The 16897-nt window shown below is 36.0% G+C and overlaps 1 protein-coding gene across 9 annotated transcripts in view; it reads left to right on the top strand.

The window, feature by feature from the left end:
* The window catches only part of PKHD1 (PKHD1 ciliary IPT domain containing fibrocystin/polyductin), a 568785-nt gene that overhangs the window by 50830 nt on the left and 501058 nt on the right, over window positions 1-16897 (top strand). For all 9 annotated transcript variants that reach the window (XM_058306868.2, XM_071218516.1, XM_071218517.1 and 6 more), the window contains 3 exons: window positions 1542-1672; window positions 13664-13799; window positions 16581-16776. In XM_058306868.2, the coding sequence (XP_058162851.1) occupies window positions 1542-1672; window positions 13664-13799; window positions 16581-16776 (463 nt within the window). The remainder of the gene's footprint in view (window positions 1-1541; window positions 1673-13663; window positions 13800-16580; window positions 16777-16897) is intronic.

Below are 16897 nucleotides of genomic sequence, written 5' to 3'. Positions count from 1 at the left end.
AGATTTATACCTGTGTTTTCTTCTAAGAATTTTATGGTTTTAGCTCTTGCATTTAGGTCTCTGATCCATTCCGAGTTTTTTGTATGGTGGGAGATAGGTGTTCAATTTCATTCTTTTGCTTGTGGATAGAGCATTGTCCCAGTACCATTTGTTGAAAAACTATTGCTTGCCATACTGAATTGTGTTGTCACATAAATTAATTTTAATTATAATTAAAATGTAATTTATAAAATGCTTTATCTGGCAGAAGACTCCCTATCCTCTTATTTTTGAAATTTTTAATGATTATTTTTCTCTGAACTTTAGAATCAGCTTGTCTAAATTAAAAATTGTATCTGTATTTTTATTGGGATTGCATTAACACTTTAGATTAATTTAGGAAGATATTCCGTCTTGTAGCTTTTCACTCTTTCTAGCCATTTTTTAAAACTTTCTTTTGAGTTCCCCAGTGGCATTTCAAAATTTACATCAACTGTCTTTATATTCTTGCATTCTTCTTGTCAAGATTGCTTCCTGATATTACATCTTTTATTTTGCTACTGTCACTGGCATCTTTTCTTTTATATTCTCTAATTTTGAAGTCTATTGTAGTTTTGCCACAATTCTTCAGGATATTTTCCCACCCAGTCACATCCTACCCAAAGGTTTTCCTCAGGTTGTATAAGTTCCTCTTTCTCACCCTGACGTGTAGGGGAAGGTGACCTTGCTCTTGCATCCCCTCCCCACTCTCAAGGGTACCTATTTCTCTATTTGGGGCCTCCTTGCCTCTCTTATCCCTTCTGGGGAGATGGCAGACCTTGTCAATAATAAGGAGGATTTTCTGTTCAGCAGCCACATCCACGGCTACTTCTGTAAATGAGAAAGTGAACCACGAAACCATAGGGTGCCATCTCTCTTCTTACTGATGTTTGCAATAAGGAGTAAGGGGTTTCTGTGTTTGCTTGTCAATGGTCAGCAGAGAAATCCTGACAGCAGTGGGTGGTGGTGTCAGTCACTTCTATACCATTATGGGGACTAGAACCTGATATGTGTGGTAGCAAAACACAAAGCTGGGAGGACCAAGGCTAAGGGACAGTAGCATAAAGACCTGCTTTCAAGTGGCAGAGCAAACTGGTACACTTACTCTGGACCCATTGCTCTTTCTATGATGATGCTCTTTTATACTTGGTTTCTCAGAAAATGAGTAAATGTCATAGGTTTGGTAGTGATGGTATTTAGGAATCCAGGGTAGGAAGAGTTTTCAGAAGCCATTTATTTTACTTCTCTGATTCACGGCAGTATTGTACCTCTGTTTTATTATTCATTATCTCTAGAAATCTGTTACTATTTCTCTCTGTCTCATAGTCCCCATTTTAATCTCTTTTTATGTAGTTTATATATTTAACTTCAGTCTTTTTCTGCAGTTTGAACATTGCCTTGTGTTTTAACAAATCAAGAGTCTTCATAGTTTAATTTCATTTTACCTCTCCTGTGGCTTATTAATTTCTTTATGCCTGTGTGGCTGGGGATCCTATCTGAAAACGCTGTTTTTTTTTGTACAGGAGGGCTCTGGGCCACCATCCAAGGTTCTAGTTTGGAAGATGTTAGCCTGGTGTTATTTGGTTCTCAGCCTTGTGCCATCAATATTACTACAAGCAATTCACAAAAAATTCAATGCAAAGTTCCACCCAGGGTAAGTGGAATCCTTTGGCATCTCTTTCTGAGTGGGTTACAATCATTAATGTGCAGCTTAAGGTTTTGAGTGAATCACTTCTTAGAACTAAATTAACTGATAGTACCTTTTCCTCTTGAAAGTATTGTTATATTGTCTCTTACTATGAAGTGGGAAACTGACCCCACCAATGGGACTTTTAATTAGCATCAGTTAGTTCCTTTAAAAACAAGACAAATGGGTAGTCCCAGTACACAGTCTCAGTGAGTGTTAGTACCAAAGAATAAATCAATTTATTGGGTGCATGTTCTCGGTGTGGGTGTGCAAAATTCACAACATTCACATAACTGGTATTATTACTCCTCTTAGTTCTGCCTCATGGTCTATTAAGGGCACTGAGTCCATGCTGTTCCCTGGTGCTCTAGTGAGAGATGTTCTCACAGCTGCAGTTGAGCTTCCTATTAAGAGTTGACTTTAATGTTATCAGTATTCCTCGCACACCCATGAACAGGCAGAAAACTACACCATGCCCTTACAAAAAACACAAAAAACAACAAAAGATATTTAGAGCAGTTTTAGGTTTACAGAAAAATTGCATGGATAGTAAAGAGGATTCCCTTATACCATCCCTACCACGCAGTTCCCCTGTTAGTAACATCTTGCATTAGTGTGGCACATGTTCTTAATTGATGAACCACTATTGATGCATTATTAGTATTATATTAGTCTGTAGCTTAAATTAGGGCTCATTCTCTATGTTGTACAGTTCTATGGATTTTGACAAATGGATGTCATGTACCCAACATCACACTATCATACAGAATAGTTTACTGCCCTATTTACTTATTCATCCCTCACTTCCTCCCTGAATTCCTGGAAACCACTGATCTTTTTATGATCTTTTTATTGTGTCTATAGTTTTACCTTTTCCAAATGTCATGTAATTGGAATAATCATACAGTATGTAGGCATTTCAGACTGGTTACTTCCACTTAGCAATATGCATTTTAGATTCTTCCATGTATTTTTGTGGCTCATTTCTTTTTACCACTGAATAATATTCCATTTAAATGAATGTGTTGTTTTGGAACTGTGTGTACCCCAGAAAATCATGTACTTAAAGCTAATCCATTCCTGTGGGTATGAACCTATTGTAAGTAAGACCTTTTTATGAGGTTACTTCAGTTGAGGTGTAGCCCAAGGTGGATCTTCAAGCCTATGCTATGTAGTGTCCAGTTGTCTGAAAGTCTTTTTCAATTTATACTCCTATCATCACTGTATGGATATATGATTTCTGAGATTTGGTCAACCCTGGATATTTTCCTTTGATTTGTATATATATAGTCACCATTTAAATGGGTAAAATTTATACTGTTGTATTTCTTATACTAGAGAGGATGAACATTAAAAAAAGCAAATTTTAAGTTTTGATTAAAGTAATACATACAAGTAGGGAATAGTAAAACAATCATGCCCTCACATCCCTTTCCCCCTTTCTCAAATTGTTTTAATTCTTTTGAATATAGTTACAGAACCACTTTTTGCTAAGTCAGTAATCTGTATTTACATTTTTATAACAATCTAAATGATGTGGGCAGAGAGAAGTAGAATTCTTTTTAAATGATTCGTTATTTTTTTCCTAGAGTTCCTATTTTTTTTCCTTAAAATGTCTTTCTTATAAAATTCTTCCATCTTTTAAAAAAGTTCTATTGGAACAATTACTGTTTTTTCTTGAAACTCTCTGTTCTGTTCCAATTAAGTTGGCTGTTTTCTAGGCTTCTTCCACAGATTTCATCATAGTACTTCCTTTGACTACTCTCCTGTGTTAGATACACAGTTCTTGAAGTTCACATCTTATTATGGTTGCTCCCTTGTTTTCTAAGGCCATGGCCTTAAGAAACATCCTAAGGAAGAGTATATGGGAGGGAAATTTTATCAGCACTTACATGTCTGCAAGTACTCTTATACTTGATGGATAGGTTAGCTAGGCATAGATATTTATTTGACATTGCCATATTTTGCAGGTCATTAAATGATTGAATATTGCCAGCTTAGTATAGTGGAACAGATAGATGAAAAAGAATTTTCTTCAGAATTTTAAAAGCATATTTCATTTGTCTTTTTTTTAACAAATCAATTTTATTAATATATATTAATTAAGCATACAAATCATCCAAAGTATACAATCAATGGTATTTGGTATAATCACATAGTTGTGCTTGCATTACTTCAATTATTATTAGAGCATATTCATTATTTCAATAATGATAATAATAATAAACAAAAACCAGACAAAGAAATAAAAAGAAAATTCCTCACCTCTTGATCTCTCTGTTTCCCCTGCTGTACATAGGTACTATTCCTGGGAATTCTTGCACAATTATTTATTTGTTTATTAGGCAGTTTTATTGAGATATATTCACATACCATATGTTTTATTGAAAGTGTATAATCAATGGCTTTTAGTATAATCACAATGCTGTACATTCATCATCTCAAAATTTTAAAGCAATTTCATTACTTCCAAAAAGAAAGACTCTGCACCCCTTGGCATTCCTTTCCCAGCCTTGCATAACCACTAATCTAATTTCATCTTCATAAATTGATTTATATTTACATTTTATATAAATGGAATCATACAATATGTAGCATTTTGTGTCTGGTCTCCTTCACTTAGTATAATTTTTTTTGTCTGATATTAACATTTTGTAATATTAACCTACATTTTTTCAGCTTCAAAGAAAAAGGGTCTTACATGTGCAATTTTACCCATATTCATATTTCACATAAAATATTTATATTTCATACAATATATTTAGTTAATAATAGCACAATCATACAGTATTTGTCCTTTTGTGTCTGGCTTGCTTCACTCAATATAGTGTTCATCCATGTTATATGTTTCACAACCTCATTTCTTTTTACTGCTGCATAATATTCTATCATGTGTATATATCACAATTGGTTTATCCATTCATCAGTTGATGGACACCTGGGTTGTTTCCAACTTTTGGCTTTCATGAATAATGCTGTTATGAACATTGGTGTGCAGATGACTATTCATGTCACTGCTCTCAGTTCTTCTGGGTATATAACTAGTAGTGGTATTGCAGGGTCAAATGGCAAGTCTATATTCAACTTCCTTAAGAACTACCAAACAGTCCTCCACAGTGGCTGTACCATTCTATATTCCCACCAAACAGTGAATAAGCATTCCTATCTCTCTACATTGTCTCCAACATTTAGAGTTTTCTGACTTTTTATTTTTTAAATTTTTATTTATTATTATTTAATCCCATCCCTCACCCCCCCCACCTGCTCTCTCTGTCCATTCGCTGTGCATTCTTCGGTGTCTACTTGCATTCTTGTTAGGGGCATCAGGAATCTGTGTCTCTTTTTTGTTGTGTCATCTTGTTGCGTCAGCTCTCCAAGTGTGCAGCGCCACTCCTGGGCAGGCTGCACTTTTTTCGCACAGGGCGGCTCCCCTTATGGGGCACACTCCTTGTGTGTGGGGCTCCCTTATGTGGAGCCACCTGTGTGGCGTGGCACTCCTTGTGCACATCAGCACTACGCATGGGCCAGCTCACCACATGGGTCAAGAGGCCCTGGGTTTGAACCCTGGACCTCCTATGTGGTAGGTGGATGCTCTATCAGTTTAGCCAAATCTGCTTCCCAATTTTCTGACTTTTTAATAGCAGTCAATCTAATAGGTGTGAAATAATATCTCATTGTAGTTTTGATTTGCATTCCCCTAATCGCTAGTAATTTTGGACATTTTCTCATGTGTTTCTTTGCCATTTGCTTTTCTTTTTTGGACAGTTGTCAAGTCTTTTGCCCATTTTTAAATCAGATAGTTTGTCTTTTTATTGTTGAATTGTATGATCTCCTTGTAAATCATGGATATTAAACCCTTATCAGATATGTGATTAACAGATATTTTTCTCCCATTCAGTAGGCTGCATTTTCACCCTTTTGACAAAGCCCTTTGAGGTGCAAGAGTGTTGAATTTTGAGGAGGTTCCATTTATCTACTTTTCCTTTTGTTGCTGGTGCTTGGTTGTAAGGGTTAAGAAACTACTGCCTACCACAAGATCTTAAAGATGTTCTCCTACATTTTCTTCTGGGAGTTTTATGATTGTTGTTTTTATATTTAGGTCCTTGATCAATTGAGTTAATTTTTATATATGGTGTGAGATAAGGGTCTTCTTTCTTTCTTTTGGATGTGGCTATCCAGTTCTGCCAGCACCATTTGTTGAATAGACTGTTCTGGCCCAGCTGAGTGGGCTTAACAGCTTTGTCAAAAATCACTTGACTCTAGACATGAGGGTTGATTTCTGAGTTCTTGATTTGGTTCCATTGGTCAATCTATCTGTTCTTATGCCAGTACTATGTTGTTTTTTACCACTGTGGCTAAGTAATATACTTTAAAGTCAGGAAGTGAAAGTCCTCCAACTTGGTTCTTCTTTTTTAAAGACATTTATTTCACTATTCAGGATCCCTTACCCTTCCAAATAAATTTGATTATTGGCTCTTTGAATTTTGAGAAATAAAGGCTGTTGGGATTTTTATTTTGATTGTGTTGAATCTGTAAATCAGTTTGGGTAGACTTGACATTTAAATGATATTTAGTCTACCAATCCATGAACATGGAATGTCCTTCCATTTATTTGTCTTCTTTGGTTTCTTTTGTCAATGTTTTGTTGTTTTTTGAATACAGGTCCTTTATATTCTTGGTTAAGTTTATTGCTAAATATTTTATTGTTTTAGTTGCTATTATAAATGGAATTTTCTTTCTGATTTACTCCTCAGATTGCACATCAGTACTGTATAGAAATGCTATTGTTTTTTGAGTATTAATCTTGTATCCCACCACTTTGCTAAACTTGTCTGTTAATTCTAGTAGCTTTGTGAAATTTTTAGGATTTTCTAGATATAGGGTCATGTCATCAACAAATAGTGAAAGTTTTACTTCTTCCTTTCCTATTTGGGTGCTTTTTATTTCTTTGTCTAGCCTAACTGTTCTAGCTAGAAGTTCTAGCACAATATTCAATAACAGTGGTGACTGTGGCCATCCATGTCTTGTTCCTGATCTCAGTGGAAAAACTTTCAGTCTTTCACCATTGAGTACCATGCTAACTGTAAAATTTTCATAATGCACTTTACCATCCTGAGAAAGCTTCCCTCTATTCCTATCTTTTGCTTTGTTTTTATCAAGCAAGGGTGATGTATTTTATCAAATGTCTTTTCTGCATCAATAGAGAGGATCATATGATTTTTCTTCTTCAATTTATCAATGTGCTTTATTACACTAATTTAGTGTTGAACCACTCTTGTGTACCTGGGTTAAGAACCCATTTGATCATGGTGCATAATTCTTTTAATGTGCTTTTGGATTAGTTTTGCAAATATTTTGTTCAGGATTTTTGAGTCTATTGTCATTAGAGATATTGTTCTGTAATTTTATTTTTTCATAGTATCTTTATCTGGTTTTGGTATTAGGGTGATGTTAGCTTCATAGAATGTGTTTGATAGTATTCTTTCCTGTTCAATTTTTTTTTGGAAGAGCTTGAACAAAATTAGTATTAGGTTGTCTTTGAATGATTGATCAAATTCACCTGTGAAGTCCTGAGTTTTTCATCTTTGGGAGGTTTTTGATGACTGTTTCAATCTCTTCAATTGTGATTAGTTTGTTGAGGTCTTCTGTTTCTTCTAGGGTTAGTGTAGATGGTTTGTGTTTCTAGGAATTTGTCCCATCTCATCTACATTTTCTAGTTTTGTGGCATACAGTTCTTAGTATCCTCTTATGATCTCATATTTCTGCAAGGTCAGTGGTAATGTGCTCCCTCTCATTTCTAATTTTATTTATTTGTGTTCTCTCTTTTTTTCTTTGTTAGTCTAGCTAAGGGTTTGCTGATTTTGTTGGTCTTCTCAAAGAACCAGCTCTCAGTTTTGTTGATTACCTCTGTTGTTTTTTAGTTCTCGATTTCATTTATTTCTGCTCTGATCTTTACTATTTCTTTCCTTCGACTTGGTTTGTGATTAGTTTGCTGCTTTTTTCTAGTCCTGCCAGGTGTGCCATTAGGTCTTCAATTTTCTTCTTTTTTAATTTAAGCAATGAGGCTATAAATTTCCCTCTCACCACTGCTTTTGTGGTGTCCTGTAGGCTATGATATGTTGTGTTCTCATTTTCATTCATCTCAAGGTATTTGCTGAATTCATTTCAATTTCTTCTTTGACCGACTGATTATTTAAGAGTTTGTTGTTTAATCTCCATATATTTATGAATTTTCCTTTTTTCTGTCCATTTTTTATTTCTAGCTTTACTCTGTTATGATCAGAGAAGGTGTTATTTTACAATTTCTATCCTTTTAAATTTATTGAGACTTGTCTTGTGACACATCATATGGTCTATCATGGAGAAAGATGCCATGAACACTTGAAAAGAATGTATTTCCTGATGTTTTGGGGTGCAATGCTCTATAGATGTCTATTAGGTCTAGTTCATGTATCATATTATTCAAGCTCTTGGTTTCTTTATTTACCCTCTGTCCAGATGTTCTATCCAATACTGATTGTGGTGTATTGAAGACTCCTACTATTATTGTAGAGACATCTATTTTTCCTTCCAGCTTTACCAGTGTGTCCCTCATGTATCTTGGAGCAATAAGTTCGGGTGCTTAAACATTTAGTATAGTTATTTCTTCTTTCTGACCTGCCCCTTTTATTAGTATATAATGACCTTCTTCATCCCTTATAACAGTTTTGCATTTTAAATCTACTTTGTCCAATATTAGTATTGCTACTCCAGCTCTTTTTTTGGGGACTAATTGCATGGAATATCTTTTTCCAACCTTTCACTTTTAACCTGGTTTTATCCTTATGTCCGAGTTGAGTCTCTTATAGACAACGTATAAACGGTTCATATTTTTTTAATCCATTCTGTCAGTTTATGTCTTTTGATTGGGGAGTTCAAGCCATTAACATTCAAATGTTATTATTGTAAAGGTATTACTTACTTCATCCATTTTGACCTTTGGCTTTCTTTTGTCATATCACACTATTGTCTATCTTTTTATCCTGTAGTTTACCCTTTCTAATAGTCTTCATTTCTACACTCTTCTCCACATCTCTCACCCTTGTTTTTTCCTCTTAGGCTCCTGTACTCCCCTTAATATCTCTTGTAATTCTGGTCTTTTGTAACATATTCTATCTGTTTTTGTTTTTCTTTGAAGACTTTAAACTCACCCTTATTTTTGAAGGACAGCTTTGACAGTTGGACAGCTGGCAGTATTTCTCTTTCAGTACTTAAATACATCATACCACTTCTTCTCCATGGTTTCTGATGAGAGGTTGGCACTTAATCTTATTGAGGGTTCCCTTTTATGTGATGCTTTGCTTTTCTCTTGCTGCTTTCAGAATCTTCAATTTATCTCTGATATTTATCATTCTGAATAGAAGGTGCTTTGGAGTAGGTCTATTCATATTTATTCTGTTTGGGGTGTTCTGTCCTTTCGGATATTGATATTTTTGCCTTTCACAAGGGTAGGGAAGTTTTCATTCATTATTTCCTCAAAAATTCTTTCTGCCCCCTTTCCATCTTCTTCTCATTCTGGTACACCAATAATGCATATGCTTTTGCATTTCAAGTTGTCATTCAATTCCCTGAGGCCCTGTTCCATTTTTTTCCATTCTCTTCCCTATCTGTTCTCTCGTCTTTTCCACTTCAGATATTCTGTCTTCGACATCACTAATTCTGTCTTTGAGCAATTCAAATCTGCTCTTATGTGCCTCTAATGTATTTTTAATCTCATCCATTGTGTCTTTCCCTCCCATAAGTTCTGTTAACTTTTCTTTGCAGACTTTCAAATTGTTTTTTATTTTCACCCAGTGTCTTCTTGATATTCTCTATCCTTTAGTTATATTTTCTTTTAATTCTTTAAATTGATTTAGGAGAGTTATGTGATTACCATTGATTAATTGTCTTAAATCCTTTATCTCTTCAGGGTATTTGGTTTGTTCCTTTGACAGGACCATCTCTTCTTGTTTCCTAGTATGACTTGTAATTATTTGCTGATGTCTAGGCTTCTGAATATGTTGGTGAATTTACTCTAATGGCCAAGCTCTCTCTCTTGTATATTGTTATTATTTTTTCACAGCTCTTCTTTGATATTTGGTTCAACTTTTCTTTAAAATTGCCCCAGCTTAAGTTATCAAATTTGTGCCAGAGACTCATGAATGGAACCAATTTTCTCCCAGAAGTAAGAGAACAGGGGGACCCAAATGCCATTTTTGCCCATGCAATTTCCAGACTCACTAGTAGATGGCACTCACTGACACACCTTTCCATGGAGGTGTATCTCTCCATTTTCCTTTGTTTTGGTCTGGGCAGATCCAAGGTTCAAAGATGGCTCCCCTGGCTGATTTCACTGAAGGAAAGCACCCTGCCTCCCCCTCCCTTTTGCCTTGTAAAAGCTGACAGTGAAAAAGATGCAGTCAGCTGCATTTCTCAGTCAGCTGCAAAAAGCCATGGGTTCCCCGTCCCCATAATATCTTAGTGGTGGGGGAGGGGAGCCTTTCCTGACTGCTGTGGAGGCTTGGTAAATCATTGTTGTTTTGGCTTCTTCATCTCTCTGTCTCTCATCCTCCTGGGAGTTGTGAAGCACTGTCCTGGCTGCTGACCCCCAAAGCATGTAACTCAGGCAGCTTTTGGCTCTTCCTCCATTGTTTTTGTGAAAGAGCTGAGCCTTGTCTGCCTAATCTGACACCATCTCCCCACAATCCTGTCATTTATCTTTTAGCATCCAGTATTGCTATTGAGGTTCAATGTAATTCTGATTTTCTGTCCTTTGTAGGTAATTTGTGATTGCCTTTCTGGGAGTTCTTAGGAATCTCTAATTTAAAAATGATATATTTTGATAGGAATCATCTTTTATTTATTATGCTGACCATTTAATGAACTCTCTTAGTCAGGTGACTCATGTCCTTAAATTCTGAGACCTTCTCTTCCACCCCTTTCCTCCTCTTACCCTCCCCCTCTCTTCTCTTTCCCTTTCTATCCCTTCCCTTTTTCTGAAGTTACTCCACCTGCAGTTTCTCTATTTTTCTTTTTGGGACTCCTATTTGTTAGATGTCATGTCAGATGTCCTGGATCCATCTTTATGTGTCTTATCTTTTCTTATATCTTTTCAATCGCTTTGTCCTTTTCCTCTACTTTATAGGAGATTTCTTCAACTTTATCTTCCAAGACTTCTATTAAAGTTGATTTTGGAAATACTATTTTTAATTGCCAAGATCTCATTTTGGCAATACAATTTTTAATTGCCAAGGGTTTGTTTTTATTTTGATTATTCCTATTTTATTCATGAAATATCTTCTTGAACTTCTTTAATTGAGTTTCTTAAAAGTTGATTTCTTTTCTTTGTGTTACTTCAGTATCTCCCAGAGTCATATTTCTGTCTATTTATCCTGGCTTCTCCTATGTCAGATGTTTTCATGTTTAAGATGGAGGGACTTAAAGGGAGAGTACAGGTCAGTGGACATAGATGGGTCTCATGGACTGCTGGTCTTTCATTTAGGGAGACTGAGCAAGGAATTGGCTGCACTGTTGGGGACACTCAAATGCTATTCAATTTCTCCAAGGATCTCTCCAAACTCACCCCTGGGAGTAACTATGTAGCTGCTGGCATTCTGTATGTGTCAAGGGTTGGGATGTAGGGAGGTCATTGTTTCATATAATATTCCTGACTTCAACTCTATATTTCACCTTCATTTTCCCCATAGACCTGGCTCACAGCATCTATGGTGTTCTATAGAACAAATGTTTCCTTTTTGCCTGGGAAACTGAATCTCCCTCCATCCTGCTATATCAGCTACTATCTTCCTAACTATTTTCTGTCTTTCAAAATTGTGTTAAAATCTCCTGTCTACAATCAGCTCCACTCCTGCTGTTTACATTCCTATGAATTAAAAGTATTTTTTCTTTACCACCTTTTTGGTGGGGTCTTCAGAAGGAGAGAAGAAAAATGTATGTATTCAATTTTCTATATTTAATCATAAATCTGAATAATTTTTCAAATGTTTATTTGACATTTGTAGCCTCCCTTTTGTGAATTAGTAGTCTAGTATATGCTCATTGCCCATAACCCCCCACCATTTTTCCCTCCTCTCCATTGGAATAACTGTCTTCTTATGAATTTGGAAAATCTTTCTTGTATTAAATACATTAATCCTTTGTCAGCTATTTTAGATATTTTCATCCCAGCTATTCAAGCTATAGTGTATTTTGGTAAAGGATGTCTTCTGTAAGTCATAGGTGCAGAGTGGAAGGGGTGAGGATTTTTAACAAGTAAAATTTTACTAGATAAAATGGAAAGAACTTGGTGATAATTGAAAAGATGAAAGTTGGGGTATCTTGTGAGGGAGGGAGGGAGGGAGAGAGAGAATATAGATCACTTTACAACAGAGAAGTCTGGATGATGGCAGAGAAATGGATGATGGATAGAAGTGGTTACAGGTGAAGACAAAGTTTATAGAGAAAAAGAGTGACATTTAGGAGCTTATATAGGATATCATATAGGAACTCATATATGCACTGGTGCATTGAGGGACCTTAATTTTCTTAATTTGAATGTTTCTAATTCATTTATTTTTGGTTACATATTCTAAGGTTTGGACTGGTAGTGGAGAGTACAAATTGGAAGGACTATGTTGGTGATCTCACAAAGACTAAAGAAAAAAATATAGGCTCTGTGCTGAGTAGTGTATAACTGGTTCAAAATACCCAGTTTCATCTAGAATTTTAGACTGTGATAAATATTCCAGATTTTCTTTCACATAGAGGATTATAATTCTATATCTGTGCATTGGTTAGTCTAATTTGCATTAAAATATTGACCTTCTTGAAAGGACTCCTAAAAGTCACCCACTTTCTTTTCTTGGAAGGCAGGATACAACTGAAAACTCAAAATGATGAATGGCTGGCTGTTTTAATTTGCTAGACTGCTGAAAGCAGATATCATAAAATGGATAGGCTTTTTAACAGTGGAAATTAGCTTACAGTTATGAAGCTGAGAAAAATGTCCAAATCAAGGCATCATCAAATGATGTTTTCTTCCTGGAGACTGGCTGCTGGTGATCCTTGGCTCCTCTGTCACATGGCAAGGCACATGGTGGCGTCTGTTTGTCTCTCCCTTCTCTTCCACATTTTGTTGTTTCAGCTTCTTGCTTCCATAGCTTTCTCTCTCTGTATTCATTCTGATTATAAAGAACTCCACTAAGACGCTTAAGACCCATCCTACCTGAAATAGCCTCATCAAAAGGTACTAACAATGAGTTTACACCCACAGGAATGGATTAAATTTAAGAACACATCTTCTGGCATACACACAGCTTCAAAATTCCACACTGTCCCATCAAATGATAAAAATTCAGAGTTGAAAAAAGAAATTGAAACAATATCTTATCTTCATTTTTTTTCTGAAATTGGAAACTTATAGAACTGAATTAATACATTCAGATTTCACTAATTAGAAATTTTTTTTATCATTTAAAGAGGGCTAGTGTGAAACTTACCCTTCTATCAGTTTTGAAGAAAGGGAGGGCTTATTTTACAAATCTGTATTTGGAGGAGGGTGGCCTTAGGGAATGTTAAACACCTGCATTCTCTGGAGAGCAGGCTATTTTCAGTCTTTCACAAAGACATTAGAAGCAACCATTTACTTAGAAACAATTGGAGTGTTAATTGCAAATCATTCTTATTTACCCTTTAGAGCAGTTACCTCTGCATCTGTTCAATACTGTACTTGGGTAGTTCAAGTACTTGTCACTGCATGTGAGTGTGTGTGTGGGTGTGTATGCAAGTGTGCACATGTGCACAAGACTTGAAAGGAGAAAATAAGCCCTTTAAAAGCAATTTTTTTGAAATTAATGTTTAAAACTAATTCTATATGGACTTTTTCTCTTTCCTCAAGTGACTCTTATTTACTGAGGTTTGATTTTAAAACTTGATTTTCAGGGGGAAGATGGACCCATTGTGAATGTGAGTGTGGTAAGCGGGGATCATTCTTCAGTTCTACCTGCAGCATTTACATATGTCTCCACTTTAAATCCAGTGATCGTGTCTCTTGGCAGAAACAGAAGCAGCATAGCAGGTGAAAATACATAATACTGCAGGAACTTTTTTTATTTTATTTTAAGGTATTGATTGTATAAGTAAGACAAGCAATAGCCTATGAATTTTACTGAAGATGGTATTATATTTTGGATGAAAGGGTTTTTCTCTGAAAAGCAAGAAACCTGTTTTCTTATCTTAGTTATCATTAATCAATGTCCTTATACCTGTTTCTACCTCTATAAAATTGGGGTCACTTTATCATGATGTGGGAACTTAGTTCTGTGAATATTTATTGAGTACCTACCATGTGCCAATAATAATAGCGTAGGCATGTAATAATAATTGACTTTAATTTAATCCTTACCACAAATGTATAAGATGATTAGCCCTGGTTTACAGAAGAGAAAACTGAAGCTCAGAGAGAATAAGTAACTTGAGCATCTTAGCTCTACTTTCAGTCAGTAGCAGAGCTGGGATTTGAACCCAAGCAGTTTGCTTGCAGATCCCAAGTACTTAGCCACTTGCAGTTAACTATAAAAGCAGGTTTTTTTGGTCAGCAGGTTCAGTGGTAGCAGTTATTGATATGATTAAAGAAGAGGGTGCCCTGAATAAATAAGGATTCTTGTTCCTGGAGACATATCACATATAATTACCTTGTTAGAAAGCTAATGTCTCAGACTCTGTACATCACTTATAAAAAGAATGGATTCTTTAGCACCATATTCCATGAAATAATTTAATCTTTCCTTGATGATTTAGATGATATGCCAGGATGGAATTCTAACAATTTATTATCATATCATAGCTTATAGATTTGGAAAAGAAGAAGGCAGTGTATCTTTCTGGGGAATTAAATGCCAGATAAGCATTTTAGGCAGCCATATGTAAGGGTTTATTGTCAAAGGCCACCTTATTTCCCAACAAAAATGCCTGGGCTCAATTTCTCTGGTATCGTTTTCATTTTCCATTGCTCAAGAGTACATAAATAAAGGGAAGTGTCTTTTAGTTCCTCAATATTATTCAGATCGGAGAGTGCAGAAGAAGAATTTGTTGCCTCAGGCAACTAAAAAGCATGAAATACCTTAGTGGGACAGGTCCTTCTACTTCCTATGAGGTAGGAAAGGGAGGAGGGAGCACCATATTCTCTTCAGAATTCAGTGATTTTGGCTTTTAATAAAATATCCTACCTATAATGAAAAGAATGTATAGTGCCTCAAAGACATTTAGGGTTAGCATTAGCTTGACAATTAACCAATAGTCCAAGGAGCTCATACTATTGATATGTACAATGTGATGCATTGTTTTCAGGGTTTACACTTGCATTTCAGTCTTTCGATGGGCAGAATAAAGAACACACTATAAAACCCACAAAGGATGGTAGCCTATTTGCAAAATCTCTTTTGAGTTGGAGAGCTACATGTCTTCATCCAGCAGATGATTTTGATGACAAGGAACCCAATGTGAAAACAAAGAAGAGGAGGGAAGAGGGATGGGAAGGAAGAATTTGATTGGTCCATTAGTGTGGTATTTATAGACAGACAGAACTGGATCTGAATGAATCCTAGCTTGACCACTTCTTGGGAAAGATATTTAAATTACTTTATTTTCAGTTTCTCCATTTGTTAGGTTGGAGAAAAAGTGGTTGACAGCACCTAGCCCAGGAACTGGCATGGGACAAGCACTTCACTTTTCTTTGCTAGCTCCTGTAGAGTCCCTATTTTTATCTACATGCACCTTTTCTTCCAACAATACCCAGTGCCTTTTCTTTCTCTCCAAGTCACTGGCTGATTAAGCAAGAAACTGCTACAAAAGGCTTTGGGTGAAACTGATGTTTCAGAATTGAATTATGAGTTTCCACTTTATCATTTTCTCTTGGGGTTTATCTTCTAAATTAGACTTCAAGCACCATCTTGCTGCCCTTAAGGCCATTCCTGATATTCAGAATGTTGCCCTGATTTGAACAATCCCACTAGTTGATTTGCACCTCTCTTGTGGTATGTCTTGTACTAAAATTATTTGGCACCTAACATCCTACCTTTGAGGTCTCTTTGAGGACAAGGTCTGTGTTTAACTTATTTTTGTGCCCCTTGTGATATCTTGCTTAAGGTGCTCAGTAAATATTTGGGTTAAAAGGAATTGAATTAAAGTGTTCATAATATATATGGCATTTCAGTAGAGTTGCTAATTATATTAAAAAATGTATTGAAATAGGAGACAGAAGAGTATGCTCAAAAAAAAGCCCTTGACTTCCCTGTCAATTGGCTTTGAGGCCTTGGTAGCTAAACTTTGGTTTCCTCAAGAGCAAAATGCCAGTCCTACTATCTGTTCACATATGTCATCAGGATAGTGTGAGGATAAAATGGGATGATGCATGTGAAAGTGCTCTGTAAACAGTGAACTACTTTACTCATAAAAGGGGTTATGAGATTCAGCGCACACTAAAGATAAAGTTTTAGACTTTTTTCAGTAAAAAAAAAAAGAGGGTGGAAAAAGAGAACACAAGGTGCTATCTGCCAGTTATGAAGACCCTGAACCCTCCAAACTACTTCTTAATTTACCATTGCATAGAAATAGGTTAAGTTTTTGTGAGTACAGTCGTCCTAACAATTTTGCTTTTGTGTATTTGAGGTTATAGACATAGCTCTGCTAAAACAGGTGTTAAGAGTGTCATGGAAAAAATGAATTTGATATTAAAACTCTTAAGAGTGTTATATGGAGTGCTTACCATGTATTTAATCATGTAGGACAGTTTTGAAATTGACTAGATGGTTGAGGCCACTGGCCCACATCAGAAGCTAATGGATTCTTTTTAATGTAGGAGGTGAGATACTTTTCATTGGAATGGCATCGCTGGTGAACTATACAGATTTGAATGTGGAAGTCCACATCTGGGACACCTTGGCTCAGGTTCATACACAGACGGCTCGGGGCCTGGAAGTGATGCTGCCCCCACTGCCAGTTGGCCTTCACAGAATTTCAGTTTCCATCAATGGTGTTAGCATTCGCTCACAAGGGTGAGGTGGACACTTGTCATCTTAGGTCTGTTTGATGTCCTTGGCCATCCAGCTGGGAAATTCTCTTTATTGATTTAGGCTTGCTTTTTGTTTTGTTGTTATTGTTTTTTCCTCTGAAGTT

This window comes from Dasypus novemcinctus, chromosome 11, assembly GCF_030445035.2.
Source record: "Dasypus novemcinctus isolate mDasNov1 chromosome 11, mDasNov1.1.hap2, whole genome shotgun sequence".
Taxonomy (NCBI): Eukaryota; Metazoa; Chordata; class Mammalia; order Cingulata; family Dasypodidae; genus Dasypus; species Dasypus novemcinctus.
The sequence above is the reverse complement of the archived record's forward strand: the minus strand, read 5'-3'. Positions and strand labels throughout refer to the sequence as shown.